General features: G+C 43.6%; 1 protein-coding gene across 11 annotated transcripts in view; it reads right to left on the bottom strand.

Annotated features, from left to right (window-relative positions):
• Positions 1 to 21534, bottom strand: part of LOC137785609 (neurexin-3b) — a 259714-nt gene that overhangs the window by 52815 nt on the left and 185365 nt on the right. For all 11 annotated transcript variants that reach the window (XR_011077523.1, XR_011077524.1, XM_068576990.1 and 8 more), the window contains one exon: positions 15291 to 15472. Coding sequence is in view for 9 of the 11 variants with exons in the window: in XM_068576990.1 (XP_068433091.1) it covers positions 15291 to 15472 (182 nt within the window). In the remaining 2 variants the exon portion in view is untranslated. The remainder of the gene's footprint in view (positions 1 to 15290; positions 15473 to 21534) is intronic.

Below are 21534 nucleotides of genomic sequence, written 5' to 3'. Positions count from 1 at the left end.
ACTTACACTTCAGGCAGTCAGACAATAATTGCAACCCCCCAATGACCATACAGTAACTCTAGAGTCTGTGGGCACAAGAAGCTCAAACAAACTAAAACCAAAACAGAGTTTAATCTCCTCCCTGCCAGCACAGCAGAAGACATTTTTCATAGTGAATTTTATAATTAGAGTGTTATCCAACTTGTACCATCCCCCGAGTGGCAGCATTGGCACACAAGAGGAGAAGGTCCCTCGGAGGCTTTTCCGAGCAAAAGGCATATGTAATGAGTCACGAGCTCCCGCTTCGCTCCAAATGACATTAATTGCTGTCCAGGCAGAAGCCTGCTGGAAAACAGCCAACACATTATAACACAGACACACACAACAGCTCTTTTTTTCTCAAATGTGTGCAATTGCATCATATGTCAAGAATGGGAAATTATCAAAGAACACGTGAGCCTTCTCAGCGAAACAGAAAATATGACGACGAGTACTTTTTTAACCATGAAAGAAAGGAAGTCTGCCTTTCATTTCTGGTCTTGGGTCAGTCTGGCATGTTCCAGCTGGATGTGAATAAACTAAAGATAATGTGGGAAGAATGAATAAACCATACCTTCAGCCTTCAAACGCACTTAATCAAAGGGGTATATAATATAGTGTGTGGGCTTTCACCCATGTTCATGCTACTTCCATCTGTCACCTTTGTGCTGACTCATACTGTCACGGCCGCGGGCTTAGATCTTCCAGAGGGCAAAAACACACACGACTATAACTATATTTACTTCATGAACCCGATCCTAATCTCCTTCCTTAAAGACCACACAGAACACTATTATTACCACCTTAAAAAATAACTAGGGCTGTGAAATGATTAACATTTTTAGTCAGATTAATCACAGGTTTCTGTGGATTAATCATGATTAATCACGTTTTACCGATATTCTTGGTATATTATACATTGTCATTTATACATTGGGCTGCTGTTGTAAACAATGCAGCTACAGGCCGTGAGGTGAACCCTGTTATGGTTTCATCCCGCTCCTCAGTCGAGCATCTACGCGACCTTTAGCTCATAAAAAAAGAACGAGTCGTGCTAAACTATCAAAAAAAAAGTTTGTCGCTGAAACTCCAGTTGATTATTGATGCGGCGATGTTTTATGCAGAACTAGTTTCTTCAGAGCGTAGCAGGATGTTCGTCGCGAGTGGAGGTGACGAGGTGCTCAGCGTTGCCAGATTGGTGATGGAGAAGTATCGTACCAAAGGGTCAACATGGTTGTATTTGGAGGATAATTATCGTGCATCTGGCAACCCTGAGATCGGTCGACCAATGACAGTTCTCTCTACCGTCCGAGCTCGCGTAAGAAGATAAACGTAAGATACCGTTTCAAAACTTGTAAGAGCGTAATAACTAGTTTGTGAAAGACTCAGAGAAACATAAATATCACACGAGGTAAAATCCCGGACGTTTTGGAATCCCGGACGCTATTTTTAGATCTCAAAATGAGGACATGTCCGGGAAAATAAGGACGTCTGGTCACCAGGTAATTCTCATTACTCACAGAAGTCCAGTGATCTCATGTTAGCGCCACATGATCCGTAGCAGCCAAGTCATTTTCCGTTTTGTTCTTTCCAGCTTCATACAGCGCATGGATTTGTGTCATGATTGTGTGTCTTTGCGGTGCTTTGATGCTCGGGTCCTCTGTTGCCACTCGCAACACTTTGGTGAACCCCTCATCCTCAACGATATTAATGTAACTGTGCTGCTCAGCTTCTCACAGGCAGACTTAGTGAGGGGTCTTTGTTGTTCAGTGATGCTGGTTTGACGCATTGCTCTTGAACGCCCCCCCGCCGACCAACATGCTGCGCGTTGAGATGTTTAGGCTGGTTGTGCTGGTGAAACGACAACGTCTTCCCGAGTGAACATCTGACATCTACGTCTGACTGCATTAGAGCGGAAACACTTCAATAGGTATATTAGAAGCTCAATCTGCGCATGCGTTAAAAAAATGAACGCATTAATCCTGTAATTTAATCATAGCGAGTGAATGCGTTATTTTTCATAGCTCTAAAAATAATATTTTACATTTGTTGAATAAAGTTAGATGATGTGTATATTAGTAATACTCTCCAGCATTCAAGGATGTACTACTTTTTTTAATTTCAACTTTCAACATATAAAGGCTGAGATATTGTGACTTTTAGTTGCTAGAATGGTTCAAGCTCCAAAAGATGTGGATCCTTCATTATTCATGGTGCGAGGGATAATGTCTTTTCATTTAGATCCTGCTGTTACAAACAGAATATGATCTCTATGCCATCACTCATTTGTTGATTCCATTTTGTATCAATAATCTAAATCTGCAAGGTCACTGATGTTATTAAATACATATAGAACAGTTCCATCCTGTCTTAGTTCAATGTAATGCATGCCTGCAATTTAAAACTGCATTCAAGGACACATTTGAACATTTTGCATGTTTACTGCCCAGCTGTGCCCTAACTAGAGGAACAATGTAGATTACTTCACAATTAATTTGTTTTAAAATATAATATAATATAATATGTATATATATATATATAATTCAAAGTGATCACTCCGACAGAAAATAATTGCCAGAATGTAGTGAGGACCATGTATTGATTACATTTGTTAGCTCAACGTATAGTACATGATTCTTCCTTCCATGTTCCTTTGCCTCTATAGCCGTAAAAAGAGACCTCTTGCTAAAGTCAGCACCCGTGAATACACACAACTCAAAGTTACACAACCCATGGCAGCCAGATAAAAAGGTCACGACCCTATTGGTCCTCTCGGGCGCCCAATGATACTGGATTCTATCAGAGGGGTCGCGGCCTCTTCGGAGCCGGCTCTGACCTGCCAGGAAATAGGCTGTGCCCGTGTGTGTGTCTATGTGTGTGCGTGCTGTGCGTGTGTGCGTCCTCTGCAGAACTGGAGCTCACACTAAAAATAGGAAATATGTTGGGTTTTTTTCTCCACACTAGAGAGAAAGAGGGAATGGCTGAGGGCAACAGAGGAGCAGAACAAGAGATGTGGAGATGGAAGACTTGGCTGTCATGTCCTTGGCCATCTGCCTCGCTGCCTGCCCAGAATGTTAGAGGATCAATACAACTTTGAGAAGCACTCCATAACCTTCAGCGATTCAGTGCTTATAATAATTCTATATGAGAGTCATCCAGTACAAAATATATTTTATCCGAATAGATTGGTTTTCTGATGATCCCAGCTTCATAAAAAAGTGATATAGTGCGCTTTGTCTCCTTGTCAATAGAGCTTTTCATGGTGACAGTCAATAATGGGAGGATTAAAAAAAGACTAACTCGCACTCGGTGAAATGCACAGGTACTCACTTTCACATTTTCAATCCATCTGTGAAGGAGCTTCACACTCAAATTTGATCCCCGTCTTTTTTTTATTTTTATCAGTGAGAGAGAGAGACGGAGGAAAAAACACAACTTCTCGCTGCTGCTTAATCCTCCATGAATACATTTGCAGTGTGTAGATATGTGTACGTACCTGTGTGTTTGTGAGCCACCCTATCTGCCACACCGTTATTGAAGGCAGGAGATTTTTTTTTTTGTTGCTTTCTTTCCGCTAGATTTATTTTCTAATGTTGACGTTTATCACTTGAGCAGGCCCGCAATAATAGTCGATAATCCGAGGGAGTCAATTTGCAAAAATGTGAATCTCTTTCTTTTATTTGGTTTTACCCCCCCTCCACCTCTCTCCATCTCTGACTCCCTATCAGTCTCTTTGTCCTGTGGCGGCTCAGGTGAGAGGCGGCAGAGCAGTGCTAAGTGTCTGTAACGGGGAAGCGTGGAGCCTCGCGGGCGGATTGAAGACTGTCTTTGGAGCCGAGGTGGCACCTCGCCTTGTGTCTGAAACAAACCTCCATCGATTCCAAATCCATCTGATCTTTCATTTAGGTGCTCGTCACCCGAGCACACACAGCATCGGGAGAATAGAAAGTATGACTGACGTGAGGGGCTTGGATCTCAGAGAGCGTGTTGTGTAGAGGCAGTTCTGTGCTGTTCACCGACTCAATGAACTGGATATCTGTTGATAGAACCAGCCCGACACGTCAAGCCCCGACACCCGAAACCTCTGTTTTCTTTTCAAACAAATGTAACAAACAGGATCCAACATGTTCATGAGTAAAGTTTAGAGGTGCTGGTACAGGTGCTCCAGTCGTTATGCTACGCTAAGCTAACCAACTGCTGGCTCTGGCCTCATATTTACCGCACAGACATGAAGGTGATCTCTATCTTCTCATGCGACGTGAATAAAGTGAATGATATCTTGTAGCTGGAAGTAAAGGGTTTGCTCGGAGTTGGAGGCTGTGTAACATCCAGCAGCTTCCCTGTGAGGACTGCATGTGTGCACACAGCTATCCATTCATACCTAGGTAAATATCTCCAAAACGTGTCCCTCCATGTTGAATACAGACGATTCAACAAGAAGTATTAGTACATTACGTTAATGTTGTATGATGTTGAAACACAGATTATTACACTGATATCCAGAAATCTCTGATGACATACCAAATAGCTGATTTAGTAGAGCAGAGTTCTGGATTTAAAATGGCCGCCGCAGGAATAGCCACGATCCGTTTGCCCCTCTGTGAGCATAACCTTGGCCTCTACCAGCTGGAGTGGAGATATTTTTTCGCAGTGCAGCTGAATTCAAACCGACTGACCGATCAGCTACCAACGCCCAATCTAGCTGTTAGTATGAAAACAATAGTGCTGAGGCAGTGTAGCAGAGAGAGGAAGAGGGGAGATAAGAAGGAGCGAGAGATAAGAAGGGGAAAGCTGGTAGCGGGGTGGAGGGGAAGGAGGAGAAGGAGGGGAGGCAAGGGGAGGGCATCAGAGTGAGACAGAAAGGCAACACATAATTTGGAATTCACAGCCAATGTGCTGAGACCTATCTGAGCCAAGTTTGTCTCTGATCCTGCTCTGAATTCTAAAATACCCACATCTCCCACCCACCCCCCTCCCAACTCCTTACCCCACCTCCTCTTATCCCCTGCCCCATTCAGCCTCTTGTATTTGTTCTACTTTTGGATGTACACGATGCTCCACTCTCTGTCTCTTTCATCTTCTCCTCCTGTCTCTTCATCACTGTGAGAATGGGATTCATGTCCTACCATGGAGCTGTGAAAACACAAGCATCCCCTGGGGGGGTGTCTGTCAGAGAGCAAAGCAGGGAGAGGGAGGCGTACTGGTTGTTGTTCCTCATTGAATTTTTCATTCAGTCCATGAAATATACATCACTAAGGCAGGGGCTAAGGCCAAGGACCACATGGCTGCATTGTAATAATGTTGCTGTTATTTGTCCAACTTGAGCGGTTATTACTTTGCTGTTGCTCTGCGGACATGTTTGTGTGTGTGTGTGTGTGTGTGTGTGTGTGTGTGTGTGTCAAAGGGTCTGCTACGTAAACTGTTCCTCCCAAAGTGCCTTTGGTTGACATGGATGAGTGACAGGCAGACGTCCCTGAAGGGCCCTAGTATCAGGTCAGTGCCAGTGTACCGTGGTGTGACAATTTGTAGAAGGAGCATGAGTATGTATGTGTGTTATGTGTGTGTGTGTGTGTGTGTGTGTGTGCCTCTATATGAACATGGCCCTAGCGAAGAGAGTGAGAGAATGAGCGTGTGTGTGGGTTGGTGTGTGGGAGCTGGAGACGGAGGACCACAGAGTGCTACTTGTGCTACATATGTTTGCTCGTCTCCTGCATGCTCTGTTTGAGACAACACACGACGCAAAGAGGCTTTCTGTGTAATGTGGATTTAAGTGGGTCTGTGGATCTTTTTTTCTATGTTCTCAGTTAAAGTGAAGGTGTCTGTTGTTAATTATTAATGACCACAGGCACCAAACACTTCATCCTCAAAGTTACTACAAGGAGTTTTTGAACTGGTTATGAAACAAATGAATACTGATGCCTCCAGACGACGACATAAGCAAGCCAGAGCATCAGCGAGACGATTTGGATATTCTTTATAGTTATAGCAAAGCCTGGCAGAAAGTAGTTTGTTAGCCCATTAAAAAAGAAGCAGGAAGAGGTTTTTCTTTGTATTATTATACATCTTATTTTATGAGTGGAGCGGATACTGGGGCAGGATCGGCAAAGAGAAGAAGAAGAAAAAAGAAAAGAAAACAAAGCTGAAAGGGAGAGTGATAAGGCATGAGTGAAACAAGTCAACCTTGGTCGGTTATTCATCATAATTCATCATAACCAGATTTGAAAGGACTCAACCTCTTCCTCCGAGACTGCTGTGTGATACGTCTATTTGAGTTAATAAATACAGTCCGAGACGTGGTTTTACATGGATAAATGAATTTACGTTGGTGGTAAAGAACAAGCTTTACTTTATTTCACCAAGTTCAGTCAGTCATCTTACATAGCCACACATACTGTATACACATTAGCTCATCGCATCTTGCAAACAGCTGTGTTAAAAAAGATAAATGGTCATAAAGGCCTGTTCCAAAATAAAAGGCAGGCGTGAACACGATCAAAACCTTAACGACACCAGAAGGTGGTGCTCCTGATACACACTATTATATAGTAATATATATGTATTATCCTCCCACGGAGAAAGTGGGATTTCACTCATTTGTTAGAAGAGAGATTGGACTTTAAAAGTTACGTGAAGTCATTTTAAAAGGAACTGTTCAGACGATCAGCGGATTAATTTCCCGTCAGGTTCTCCAGTTCGCTCTGTCAGCACTTTGGCTGTTGTTTGCATGTTAGCTCTCATAGCGGTGAGCCGGGCGCTCGCCAGTCACAGGTTGAGAGGCACTATAAATACTCCTAATCTTGTATCTTGCACCTTGAAGATTATATTTCGAAATCTTCAAAATGAGAGAATTTTTTGCAATCTATCCGTATTCTTACAACAGACCCACCGAGCTGCTGGAGAAGGTCCACTTCAAGCACAGCAGAGAGGTTTCCTGTCAAGTTCTGCTTTTAGAAAAAAGGCAGTGAAAGTTCCAGGGACGCGTTTCTTCCAGGAGCCGGCAGCGCTGCACACAAGTCTGACTCACAACCAGCAAAGCAAACAACTGCCTGGAGGCCCTAAACCCTCCAGGGGCCCTTTAAGTCCCAGGTTCACTGAATGTCACGTGGTTGTCTTAAATAATTAATGAATTCTCACCACTGAAGTAAAATATCAACTAAATTATGTGATAATCCTGTGAGAATGTAGTTTTAAGACCCTTATTATTTCATTCTGTGTTCACGTGGCACCTGTTCCTTAACCTAACAGTGAATTAAAACTGACACAAGCAACCTGCCCCATCACAGGAGCTGTGAAGCGATGGCATCAGTGCTCATGAGGCCGGTCAGTGTACTGGCTGCATGTAACATTCAGTGTTTCCATAATTCAGTCCATTGATTTTAGCTTCCATAAAAAAATATTAAAATATCCCATTTTCACAGCAGACATTTTGACATGCCGTGGTAAAAAAAGACATTATCGATGGATCTGGTCTATTGTAGCGTCCCAGTAAGCCACGGCAGTGTGACAGTAAGCCAGCATGCTCTACACCAAGACTGAACTGAAGCCGCTACAGGGAGTTTAGATTGAAATCATTCTAGTATTTACACTTGTGCTTTTCCTGCTGTGACATGTCAACTACATGTCAACATGACAAACGACAGATTTTTAATTTGATGTGGTGATCGTTACCCAGAGTTATCATGGAATCGATATCGGGAGAATACAAGTTGCATCAGTCACTCGTAATAGAGTACCGTTTGGTTCACTGTCCATACGTAATATACTCTGCAGTGTGAGCTGTGCATCATGTAAATAAGGCAGCATGGAGGGAAAGCAGTGGGACGTCAAACAGCAAACATGTTGCCCTGAGACGGCCCGAGTCTCAAAGGGCCACAGTCACCTTTAGATTGGCAATCTAATAAAATAGCATGACATTAATTACATATAAATAATCGAGCTAAACCTTTATTGTGTGTAAAATCAAACGTGCCACTCGCAGAGGGAACGCAACCTTAACATCCACAATACAAACAAACGTGAATGATGCTTGGTGATCTTATAGTGCGTCACAGCTTCTCATACCCACTGTAGCATGTCAAGGCTTAACACACACACACACACACACACACACACACACACACACACATGCCCACTCACCATCTGGCTGCGAGCGTGGCAGTTGTGCTCAGCCTGCTGTGAAAAGTCATTATGTCAACAGTGTCACCCCCAGGGAGGTATAGCGCTAATAATCTGGTATTATATATATTATATATGGACCTCATAGGGTCGACCTGTGCTGGTGTCATTCACACTACTGATTTAATGAAGACAATTCAATCATTAGTTTGAACAACAGCGATGAGGTGAAACAATACAGTCTTTTGCTTCACAGTGCAAATCTGAATAATAAAGCAGTCGAGCTGAAAATGACTCTCAGCTTCAGAGAAATATTTATTTATCGACAAAGTTATAATAATGCTGACTGCGTGTACACTGCGTGCAACTAGTTGTGAAAACAGATGTGAGGTATATTTCCCAGCACTTTATTTCCGTGGGGGGAATCAAATGTGGGAGGTAAGGAAATACAAACTCAAATAAGAAGCTGTAATGTTATCAGAGGCCATGAGCCATAACCACGATAATATCTATCTTTCCCTGCCGAGGCAGGGTAACTCGATAGAGGCAATACATTGCCGGCCATAAACGCACTGATACACACAGGTACACATCTAACATCTTATATTAGGTCTGTCAGAGGGTGAGGAAGAGGAAGATGAAGGGGGTAGACGATGTCAGACATAAACACATTGAGACAGTGTGATGGATGGATGTGGGGAGACAGGAAAGAGTGAATGAATTATGCATCTGCACTCCTGCATTAACACATTTAAATACACAAGCATTAGTGTATGCATGCATGGGACATATGTAAGAGTGATGGGAAACACGGACACGGTGTGGTCTGCGCAGCATATACCATTTACAATCCACAGCCATTCATCTCCCTCCACAGTTTGTGTCTGAGTGTCTGGTTTTCAATTACCAGCGGCCGCACCATCTCTGCCCTGGATTAGCATGAGGGAGAAACTCAAGTGCTAATGGAAGTCTGCGTGCCGTCGCCTTATTACGAGATATGTGCCGATTGGTTGTTGATGTACGTTTGAATGATTACTCACACCTCCAGGGAGACGAAAAGCCTCGACGCGTGTGTGTGACTTGTTACGTGCCGAGGGAGAGCAGACAAAAGAGATGCACAGTTTCACGCCGGCTTTTACTATTATCACCAGAAGCACACGCCAATAAAAATGTAACCACTGATGTGGTTTCTGAGAGGAACTTAAAACGTTCCACTTTTCAAAAAAACTTCATATTAAATAATCTCTGTTAAATGTGAAAGGTTCAAAGCACACAAACAAGTAATAAACTAGGCTTTTTCAACAAGAAAGGTTTATCGTTCAAACAAAAGCAGCTCCTGGTTTTAGGAGCTTAAATGTCATGTTATCCATGAACTGGCAACTGGAGCTTCCCTTGTAATCGCCTTGTATTTAAGTTAGCTGTGACAGAAAATGTGTGGCAATACCGGCAGAGTCTTTATCTTGTCAGGTGTCTTGCAGTGATTTTTCCCTTAATTAGAAAGCGAAGGAGCTGCCAGACATGACACGTGATGGGGCGTTCTCCTTTCAGCTTATCACCTAAAAGGCGATATACACTCTTGCAACTCCAACTGTGGCTGGCCACACAGTTGCATTTATAGTTCCCGTGTCTTTTCCATACGCCAGAACAGTAGGTGGCGCAACGATCGTTTAGAGTCGACCTTCACAGATATCTCCCTCCAGGAATTCACCGCCATCTGCGTGTCCTGATACTCCGTCAGACGGGTTTTATAAATGCTCATATTTGTGGACCTCTTCAGCCAATTGTTCTTCAACGGGATCCATTGTTCGTGTTTCTGCCACGGCTTTTAAAAATAGCGGTATTGTGCTATGAAACCGGAAATGCGAGACTCAGAAAGGATGTGGTTAGCAGACCAATCGCAGCCTTGCGGGCTGCGAGCGGCTCGCGTAGCTTTGTCGGATAGTCAGGAATTTTGGGCGACGAACGCAAGAGGTCTGACGGGACGACGCAGGGGACCCTCGCGGGTCTTGCGTGCTTGCGTCTCTGCGTTTAACCCGAGTATAAAGGACCCTTTAGACGTCTTCCACATAAGTAAGCCTCCCTGGGCTGACTGAACCAGGCTGAAGCTCGGCCTCGCCACACACTGCTCTACTGGAGTGTTCAAACAATGTACTCGGACAGTGTTACTGTCCTCTCATCTAAACCCAGCAGGACTTTGTTTGCATGTCACCCTCCTCTGTCTTTCTCTGAGTTTGAAGGTTAGTCTGAATTTAACCACTTACTGTAGGTCGACGACTTGGGCTTACAAGTACAAGATTCATATCGGCTAATCTATATATCTATATTACCTTCACACTGTCCCAGCATCTGGGGATTCAAATTGATGAAACCCCAGTCACAAGGTTGTGTTTTAGAAGAAATAGAAGGTGCTGATTTTCCTTTAATATACAGACAGTGTATGACAGATTTGAACAATTATCATTTAATCCATTCCACGATCACCAGCAGCTCCGTCATTGTAACAGGGTTAAGTCAAAGTCTTTTAAGCAGTCTTGTCATGTCTTTTGTGGCAAAAGGGGAGTTTTTGTATCCTAATGATGTAGGAGAGATGAAACAGCCTGTGTGTGTGTGTGTGTGTGTGTGTGTGTGTGTGTGTGTGTGTGTGTGTGTGTGTGTGTGTGTGTGTGTGTCTGTGCGTGCATGTCTTGGGTAATCTTCACCTGCAGTCCCGTTGAGAGTACGTATGAGTCAGAACCGCCACCTTTAGCCCACTGCTTTGTCTTTCTGTCATTTATTTAAGCTTACACACACATACACACACACCCTTTTAAAATGTGCACCCCACATACACACATTAGTATTAATCACTGCAGTATTGCAACAACTGCTTTTGACTCATCTTACGCTATGAAGTCACCTGTGACACAAACAGCTTGGGTATTTCTTATCCACGCAGCTTTACGTTATCTTACATTCAGAAGATCTCTAACTGTGTCGACATCAAAACACAAGCTGTCCCGGTCTGTCTTATATTAGAAATCACAAATCAAATGAACTCCTAAATGAAATATCAGTGACATTAAAATGTAGTGCTCACCTCTGCAAATTCCCCCAAATTGCCCCTGAGATTTTATACAAGCGTGCAGTTGTTCTTCGCAGTTAAAATGTAAACACTACAATCAGCATTTTAATTCATGATTGCCAAACAAGCCGTGAGCTAATCATGGAGAGGAGGGAGAGGAGATAATGAAGAAAGCAAAAGAAAGAAAGGGAGGCTAAGGAGGGAGTCAGTGATTAGGGTCTTGCCTCAAAATGTCTCTGTTTCTCTGAGCTCTGGGTATTTAAGAAAATGCCATATTCAGCTTTTTTTCCCTCTCAGAAAAGCATTAAAATGTCAAGGTCAGTCAAAGATAAAAATGATCTAATGAGTTTTCTTTAGAAGGTCTGTATGCAACTATAACTTCAAATAAAACTCATTTTTGTTGCCTTTACCATGCCATACACTCAAAATTCATACTGCACTCTTAGGTGCCCTCAAGTGGAGAAAACACAATGAAGTGCCCTCTAAGGTGCCCTCAAGTGGAGAAAACACAATGAAGTGCCCTCTAAGGTGCCCTCAAGTGGAGAAAACACAATGAAGTGCCCTCTAAGGTGCCCTCAAGTGGAGAAAACACAATGAAGTGCCCTCTAAGGTGCCCTTCAAGTGGAAAAAATGTAATGAAGTAAAGTAGAGAAAACGTGGTGAAATGCCTCCGCGGGTTTCGTCTTCATGCTGGCGCTCCACTGTCTGCAGCTGGTACTCCGGTCCGTCAGTCAGATCCCGGCGTTGCTCAATATGTTTTAGTGTGCCTATTGTATTTAGACTAGAAACCTAATAATTACAAAGGCTTAGGTAATGGCCCTGGGCCTGAAAAGACCTTTGGTTAGACATATATCAGGAATCGACAGTGGTAAACGTGCATAACCTTTTCTTCCAGATTCATTAACAAATGCAAATTGCTGACAGCGAAGACCTGACGTCTGTCATTAGCAGTTATAATCTAATGACATTTCAGTGAAGTCTGATAGATCGGCTCATTTTGTTTCATTTTCTACCACACACACATCTAGTAGAGACAGAAACGTTGTTTTAGCTGCGACTAGAGAACTGGAGACTCGTCTAATATGAGGCAAATGATTATGTATTATCCAGATAACAACAACAACACACATTATGTGAGATCAAGCAGGGGTTCATTTCCCCCAAGATGAAACCAAATCCACCAGTCTCACAGTTGAATATTCACTCAAGGTCGAATTAATTATTTACTGTTCACCTGTGGCGAAACACGTCCATCTTTCTTTATTTGGTCTGTTTGAGAGCAGTGTAATTGTGGGGAAATGGAGTGTTGCACCTTTTGCAAAGTATTTTATAGTTTAAGGGAACAATCACGTTACATTAAATGAAATCTACATGGTTTGTACACTCTTCTCTGGCAATGAATGGTATAAAATATGAGCAGTGCAATGTTACCAATGCGGCACAAAATGAGCCACATGTTTAAAACATGCTGCTTCGCTGAATGAATTAACAACATCTCCAGTTGCTTTTTTCTATTAATAAATTCATTAGCGCCACGAGACTGGAGGAATGAAGACATTCACCGCCCAACGACTCACAGCCAAATCACGAGAGATACCCTGCTTGGCTAGCGATGCTGTGATATCTTAAAAGCTTGAATTAAAAATGCATTCCTATTCCCTCCTTTAGGGGTTCCTGCAATTACTCAGTCCGTTAGGGATTCAGAAAGGCTTTTCCACAGTGTACATCTTTATCACCTTCTTTCAGTCCACACATCCCACTTCCTCTCTCACCTATGCACACAACCACAACCACACACACACACACACACACACACACACACACACACACACACACACACATCACTATCTCCCAATACTGTAAAGGCAGTTCAAAACTGCTTGTTGTTGGCCCTCATCTCTGCAGAGCAGATGGCTGCGTTTCTGCACCACATGGCCAGCACTCAGGAGATGAGGGAAGCTCTTTAAGAAGAAAAAGACTTTCAATCTGCTTTAGCAACTGTAGCTCCCCCTCATCATCACATCTTTTTTTTGCATGGCGTCAGCAGCAAATCCCCCCCTCCACCATCCACCGCTGCCTCTACACCCCCCCCCTCCTCCCATCACACTGATTTGACGATCTGCATTTATCTATCTACTGTTGATGATTATTGAAATACTTAATGCTTATGTAAACGAGTCAAACACAAGGTCGTGAAGTGAGAGCATTAGGATGCTGCATGGATCCACGGACGACTGGCCGAGAATTCCAACCGGCAGCCCCCGTTTTCTATCCTGTTTCTTCAACGTGTGGGAACACACTGCATATGTATGGAGAGCTGCATTCATTATTCATGCTGGGAGCCAGTTTGAATGTGGTGTAGAAGCAGGGTTATTCTGGAAAGAGATGCTGAGAAGAGACCGAGAGCAGGGGAGTAAGTTATCTATTTTTTTTTCTTTTATTGATCTGCACTGTTTGTATAATTCAGTTTGAGCATGATGGGCTGAATCTGGCCTGAATACTGCAATATGTAAACCTGAGGGAATGATCTCAGGTTTATTTGTGGTCGTAATCTTGGCCAGCAATGTTTGTGGTTGTAATGCTGGAAACAGAGGAGTGCTTATGGACAGCAAAAACAAGCTTATATTAAGTTATAGGAGCTATAATGGATATGAAACAGTTCATAAATAGCTTGAATCAGATGTTAAATCAATGACAATAGAGTCATGACTGTACACATGGTTTATGAAATACTGAGCTCCCAAAACTGAGCTACTGTTACTACTACTAGGGGCCTGCCTGTGTATGTGTGTGTGTATGAATATGTGCATGAGAGCACAAATTGAGTAAGACTATCTTTAAAAGCATGTCGGTGGCCTGTTAAGCAGTAATACAAGAGCATAAGGTCACATGTTGCAATGCAGGATCCACACGAGAGGCTGACATCACCACTAACACCTGTGTTAAAATGAAGTGTTCAAGTAAAAGTCACGCCACTGTTCTGTCTCACCCTGTGTGTTCACTGCTTGTCACTTTCTCTGTGACTCCTCACTTGTCTCTCCTGTCGTTTATCAACATGATTACTGAAATTATGACAACACCTGCATTTCCTCCTTGTGATTAAGTGTGCATCATTTGGGATTTGAATCACAGGAATGTTTTTAATCAGGAATAAATGGCAGCAAAATATGTATTTTATATGTATTCAATAACATTAGTATTCATCAACTAGATTGCTGTTAGATATAGTGAATAGATCCCACTGTATAAAGCAAATTCTTTCACTCTCTCTCTCTCTCTTTCTTCTCTCAGTCTCCTCGTCCTGTGCTGAATATCTTCTCGTCCCAAAGCCGAGCATCGAGTGACAGAGTTTCATTTGTCTCAGTGAAGAAAGTAAACACATACAGGCTATTTAGGGGTGATGGTGCAACCGAGCTGGCATCTCTGGCCACTGTTTAACACATTAAGATGGCACAGGAGCTATTGGTCAGAGGATGTCTGTCTGGGCATGAATAGCAGTTCACTAGTTACACTACCTCGTCATCTGAATCACGCTCTGCATGGATTCAGCTCCACATGATAAAAGAAGCACCGTGTAGAGTTAAGATTTAGTTTTAACGACAAGATTATCCACTTCATTACATCCCCTCCACACACACACACACACACACACACACACGCACACGCACACACACACACACACGCAAACAATGACGGCGATCAGATGAGCAAGTCTTGGTTGTTTGCTCACCAAAGTCAAGCCTTTTGTCATCATAATTGGGTAATATGACCAGGGCGACTGTGGCTGAGAGGTGAGCGGGTCGAGGATCGGTGGTTCGATCCCGAGCTCCGCTAGCCCATGTCGATGTGTACTTAAGCAAGGCACTTAACCCTAAAATGTCTCCCGTAGCTGCGCCTACGGTGTATGAATGGTTGATAATTCTGATGTGGCATCTTGCATGGTGGCTCTTCTCATCAGTGTGTGAATGGGTGAACGATGTTATGTCGTGTTAAGGCCCTCTGAGTGGTCGGAAGACTAGAAAAGCGCTATACAAGTACAGGTCCATTTACCATAAGCAGGGGGCCAGTGTGTGAAGAAGTTAGCATGAGCACTTACGATGTGGAGCATGATGTAGTCACCCAGGCGAGGGGCGCTGTCGATGCGGACGAGGATGCCGTCTTTGATGGTGGAGCTGAAACCCACGGCCAGCCGGTCCGTCCGTGTGCTTGGCCTCTCGTTATTGGGCCACGTGTAGGTGATCAGACCTCCTCCTTTACCGAAGATGTAGGTGGTGCCAGCTGTGGAAACAGGAAGCAAAAAAAGGGCGGGGGATTAGATGTACTCTAAGATAAACAAAGATAGATAACAAGAGAAAAGGGTTCAATCCAATTGTGTGATGTACAAACATGCTGTAACGAGACACTGGGGACCAGTGTCTTTACCAACCAGACGCTTTCCTGACAAAACTGGATCCACACCTCCATCGAGGCTAAATCTGCTGTAATTCCTTTACAGCGACTTTGCCACTGCTACAATATAATTGTGTCGAGTTCTATTTGAGGCTTTTAATGGTTTTCAGCCACTACCACCTTTTGGGTAGAAGTCAGCAGCTCCCCTGGCACCATCTATGACCTATCCAGCTCTTAAATATAGCCCCTTTCCAGGGACCAACAGCCAGTATGACCAGAACCGGATAAGTCTCCCAAACCTCATGTATTATATATGAGACCTGCAACCAAAGAACAAAGGCTGGCACAAGAAAGAAGAGATGGGGTCGGGGGAAGAAAATCGAAGAACCTTCGTCTGGTTTAATTTGACAAATGCAGTGTATAGAAAAGGGGCCTCAGTACCAGTGGGGGTGGACACGCTCACCAGAATGAACATTGTTGAATTATATCAGCCCCTATGCAGATTTGTTTCGGTGATTGGATCAAACGAGGCCCTGAGACACGGAGTATGTGAAAGTTGTTTGTGGATTTCCATTTTCTATCATCACAAGGAACAGGAAAAAAAGGGAAAGTTTAATTACGTGGTTGCAGGGTTGAATTCAATTCCAAGTTCTGAATGTTCCCTAAGGTGCGTCAGAATTAAAGCACTGGATCCTTGAGCCGCTTAGCCATCCCGTCCACATTTAGGCAAAGATAATCAAGAGATCAAAGGCATTAGACCCACAGCAGATAGACTAGTTGGTGAATCAATATGAAAGACGAAACAGACTTGTGTGGCCTAAGGATAGTGGGAAGCGTTTGGCCCACCTCTGAGACTGACAGGAATAGCTAATGAAGTCTCTGAGCTTATGCATCAATGTATCATTTTTTTGTTCTGCCTCCACCCTCCCTCTCCCTCTCTTCCTTCCCCATCACCTCTCTCCCGCTGTCTCCCCCCTGTCGGTCATCTCTTTTCCGTTCATCTCCTCTCCGAGTCACCTGAACATCTGTTTGGCCTTGTGATGGGTGCCCAGCTGTCTCACTGTTTCCCCTATGAAGTGGCCAACAATCTGCTCTGTGGTCCACAATACCCCGGAGACTGCAAGAACATATGGATGAGAGGGGTGTAAGAGAGAGGGGGAGAGTCTATCGACCAGATGAGTGTCTCTATTTGCCTTCAGGCGCACAAACAGGTCTGCATTCTACAGCCCTCAGGTGCCAGCGATGCAAAACACCAGCTAAGGTCGCCTATGTGACATGAAAAAAACATAATCAAGTGGAGCATGGCGAGCCCGAACAACGGCTTCACTTCTTCTAACTAATAACCCGACGTGGCTGGTTTAACACAGACATTTGGGATTTTTTTAAACTCATAAAATCTCTCAATGGCTCTCAATAACTTTGCAGCAATCGGAGCTGATGTTTGCTTCATGTATCACTTGCCTCAAATAGTTCATTTGCTCCATGGCAAGGCGTCTGGCTGACAACAATGACACGAAGCCTGATAGCAGCCTGCAGCCAGGTTGCACCGGATCTGCCCTGCTGTCTCAGTGCCTCAAAGTTTCTCCGTGCCAAAAGAGTTCAGGCAGACTTGGGATCACTTTCCCGGAAAACGAGCAAACTTTGCCTATATCATCTTACACACCCTCGTTTTTTTTTCTTACTGGGGGGCGGGGGGATGACGATGATGAGCAGCAAAGACACAAGCACCCCCGGGGAGCCAATTATCACATGGAGGAGATTTGCTTAGTGTTTCAAGCAGACAACGTTCAGTACGAAGCGCACACAGGCAGGCAGCAGCACACACACTGGCTCACACGCACACACGAGGCAGGCTGACGGGGGGACAAATGCACAATGTGAATTACAAATTTGTGCAAATGCGTGTGCAGACACATGAACACGATGCCTTCTCACATACAATCACACAAGTGGGCGATTATCTGCAAAAGTACAGAGAAGACAGAGAACCCGATATGGCTGAAATGTAGCACGTTTTCTATCCAAACCTGCTCGGCCCAGACGGCGCCGGCTGTGCGGACACACAGAGAGGAAGTCCACTGCATATCACATCATGCATTCATTGTGTTCAAAGCTATCGAAATGTGTCATCCTTTCTGACATTTATCTGAAGACTTCAATTGAGAAAAAGAAAAGCGTGGTTGGTTAGCGACTGAGTGCTAGCCTGAACTCCTAAGGTCAAGAGTTTTCATATGAATGACTGCGCCACAAAGCTTGTCCAGGCCAGAGGGCCGTTCCACTTAAGTGTGGGCGTAAGAAGCACCAACGTAATTGAATTCCAGGGATTTTGCGAGGAGACTAATTAGATGAAAGAGGGTAAGCGATGGCATATTTCAACTTTTCTAGCCTATATTAGCATGCTTCCTCTCACTTACTCGGACTAAAACCTCATCAGGCATTCACCACAAAAATTGTGAATTAACGATAGTCTTTTCAAGGTTTTTTGACTCTGGCAAAAAAAAAGAAGTGAAGTAAAATGAAAGGCAGAACCTTTTCATCATTGAATTAAAATAGAACAACATGTATTGCTCTTACTGTTTTGGGGCCATTGTGTAGTCTGCATTAGTAAGATGATCTCACACTTTGGTAAAAACCTTTTAAAATGTGCAGGTAATTAAAAATAATAGCATTCATTGTCTGTAAATTAATTGGTTCACTAGTCAGACCTTGAAAGATGGGGACCTTTATAGCAGTGTGCTCAGTACTTGAAGACTTTTTTGTGTCTTGAAAATAACTTGGTAACAAAGATTTTGATTAGGAATGTGTATCCAGTCAAATTCATGAAAGCAATACGGTTAAACGATAATGGTGTTTAACTCCTTCTGTGGTCATTCTTTCCATTCTGTCAGAGATGAACACTGACAACTGGAATGAAGCATCCTACATACGTTCACGGCTACGACGCCTTGGTAAAAAGCCAACTTCAGGGGAAATACCATCAAAGGAATCAAATCTACAAACAGATTACTGCACAAGATGTTATTTTGGTGGATCAGAGGGGACTTTCATCTCCATATTTGAATAATGCAGTCTTGGCATGGCCAGTGGGTATTGGAGGGGGTCCATTTGAAATCTAATTGTAGCATATGGGTGGTCCATTGATTTGTCAGTGAAGGGGGATGGGAAACATTCTGAAAGTAATTATGACAGATTTTCTTTGATTACTCTTAGAAGGTGCTATGTGGTACTTTAAGGGAATCCTCGTTATTAATGACACGGTGGCAGTTAACATGTTGCTCGCACGCCTGTTCTCGTTGGGTAAATCTGGGTATAATTGTGATTTGACATTACATTATAATAATACATGTAGAGTAATTTTATTATCCGTATCTATTTGGACCATTGGCTCCCTGAAATATCTCAGTATCTTGCCATTTGCAAAAAAAATGTATGGCCGATTGTTCAGCAGCAACCAACACGAGATTCACGTCGTAGCTAAGTTAACAGCCGGCTGGCTAACCTTACTAGGTCAAGGTTAGCTAGTTGGCTGTTCCTTCCTGGCATTGCTCTTGGCGAGTAGAAAGCAGTCATTACTTAAACAGCTTTGTGCCATTGCCTCATTTATTGTTGGCTAAACTCAACAGCGTTAGTCAGAACACACAAGCAGCTTCACAGCTCATGGCAAGCTAACCAACCAACATCTCCACTCAGATACTCATTTTTTTGCAATAACGAACAAACAAGCTAAGGTGACCGGGCGTTAAAATAAGGTGTAAAAATACAAAATAAATTACCCCCATACTCTTTTGTTCTGAAATATGGCGCTAATGCATTACTCGCCAGTGTTGTGATTCATTGCCTCTGCAGTGGGCCTCCGTTTAGAGACAAACTGTAGACGAGAGACTAGGTCAAAGCCTTGGCCTCTATTTCACGGAGGTCCCCGGAGGCGTGGGAGTGCAGACAGAAGGTCAGGACACCTGTCTGGCCAACAGAACTATGTCCTGTCCTTCAGGCCCCCACATGACATTACCCAACGAGAAAAAAAAAAAGAGAAGAAAAAACGAGGAGGCGTTTTCACATCGAGTCAGAAAAATGACAGAAGGTCGCTAGTTTCAATAGACTTGAGCTGCGGGAAACATCTGGTTGAAGGCCTCTGCTGCGGCTCGGTGTATGATGACTAAACAAATATATGAAAAACACATTTAAATACAATATTGACAGGTGTGTTTGCATACTCTCCTCCCTCATCTTTTCCATACACAGTAAAACTGCGATTCATAAAAGGGCAAAAAGAGTAGAGCAGCTGCCTTGGTGCTCGTCTGCTATAACTGGCTAATTGGTAGCTTCGCCCCATGCTGTGATAAAACCCTCTGTTTAGAAACAGCTGCTAGAAGACCTACAGTAAAACTCTGCTACTGGCTGGCCAACTAAACAGGCTGCAGGGAGGCGGCGGTCAACAGTTTTTTTCATTCTAGCAGAAGTTGGAAGGGCTGGTGTGTGTGTGTGTGTGTGTGTGTGTGTGTGTACCTGTATGTAGATGTGTGCATGGGCAGCCTCTAGCAAAGGCCACTGCCGGCTCCCCACAATGCACTGAACTGCAGTGGGTAAATGCTGTAAACTCTAACTCTTCGGGTAAGGATGCGGATGCGCACACATACACACGCACCTACACACGCACCTACACACACACACCTACACACACACACACACACACACACACACACACAAAAATCCATCTGCATATACATGGATGAGTCTGAACTTTTGAACACATATCCACCAGCACACACACACACACACACACCCTCTCCCTTTTCCTTGGTGTGTGTTGTTTATGTGCTTTTATGTCTTTCCTCTTATCATCTCTTGGGCTTTCCGCAGCGCCGGCGCCCCAGGGGACGAGAAAGGAAGACAAACACGGTTTGATGTGGTCGGATTCTCTGCCATCGCAGAACGAGGAAAAGAAAGAGGAGCCTTAAAAAAAGAATCCTGAAAGTGAAATGCAAAATGTAATTGCCTCCTCAATCACATTGAAAAGAACTCTTATCGTTACGATGCTTCAGCCTGCCGCGCATCATACATGGGGGACCAATGGGCTCGCTGTCCTTCACACAACTACAATAAAGACTCATTGACAGAGATACCGAACGGACTAATCACCGGGATTTATCTAAATTTTACAACCTCTTATCATTTCATAATTCACATTTCCAACTGTTGCCTCTCCCCTCCGGGATGGAGTGAGGGACGAGACTGAAGATTGAATTATCTCTCTCCCTCCTCAATTAGCTGCCTGGAGCAAGTACACAACAAATGAAAAACTACTGTAGATGCTATGCGTGTGTTCTGTTTAAATGCATTTCTATGTCACACACACATATAGCACGTTGTATGTGTGCATGCGTGCATTTCTACATTGTCAAAACACTTGGTGGCCATGTGTCCCATCACTCATCAGCGTTACTGAACAAAATGCAGAGTATGATAGATGAAGGGCAGCGGGATGTGAAGAATGTCTGTGTAAAGAAAACAGCCGGCCTTGAATGATTTACTCTCTGCAGCGTTAGCACGCGGCATTGATTCACGTGGCAGAAGTCAGGTGTATAAAAGTGGAAGAAGAAGAGAGACAGAGGGGACACAGTGAAATGTGTGACGTGTGTGCAGGCAACTCATCCACAACTCAGATGGAGACACTAGAGTGGCCTTTTGCAAAATTGCTGAACATAGATGCTAATCTTTTCCGCCTAATTCAGCTTTATATGTGTGAAATTATTTTAAATTAGGTATAATCAATAGAAAAGAAATGTAATGAATGTCAAAAGGTGGCAGAAAACTCAGCGATAACACAACACAGTCTGTGATTATGACTTGGAAAGTTATCGCCTAGTCTTACACGGAGCGTACAGAGAATTTTATGGATTACTTTACACTGTATAACATTTTGTCTGAGTCGCATTCTAACTTTATGAGCC

The sequence above is a fragment of the Clinocottus analis genome, unplaced genomic scaffold (genome assembly GCF_023055335.1).
Source record: "Clinocottus analis isolate CAN_PGR_092001 unplaced genomic scaffold, fCliAna1.0.p SCAF_15, whole genome shotgun sequence".
Lineage (NCBI taxonomy): Eukaryota > Metazoa > Chordata > Actinopteri > Perciformes > Cottidae > Clinocottus > Clinocottus analis.
This window is presented reverse-complemented; position numbering and strand designations above follow the sequence as displayed.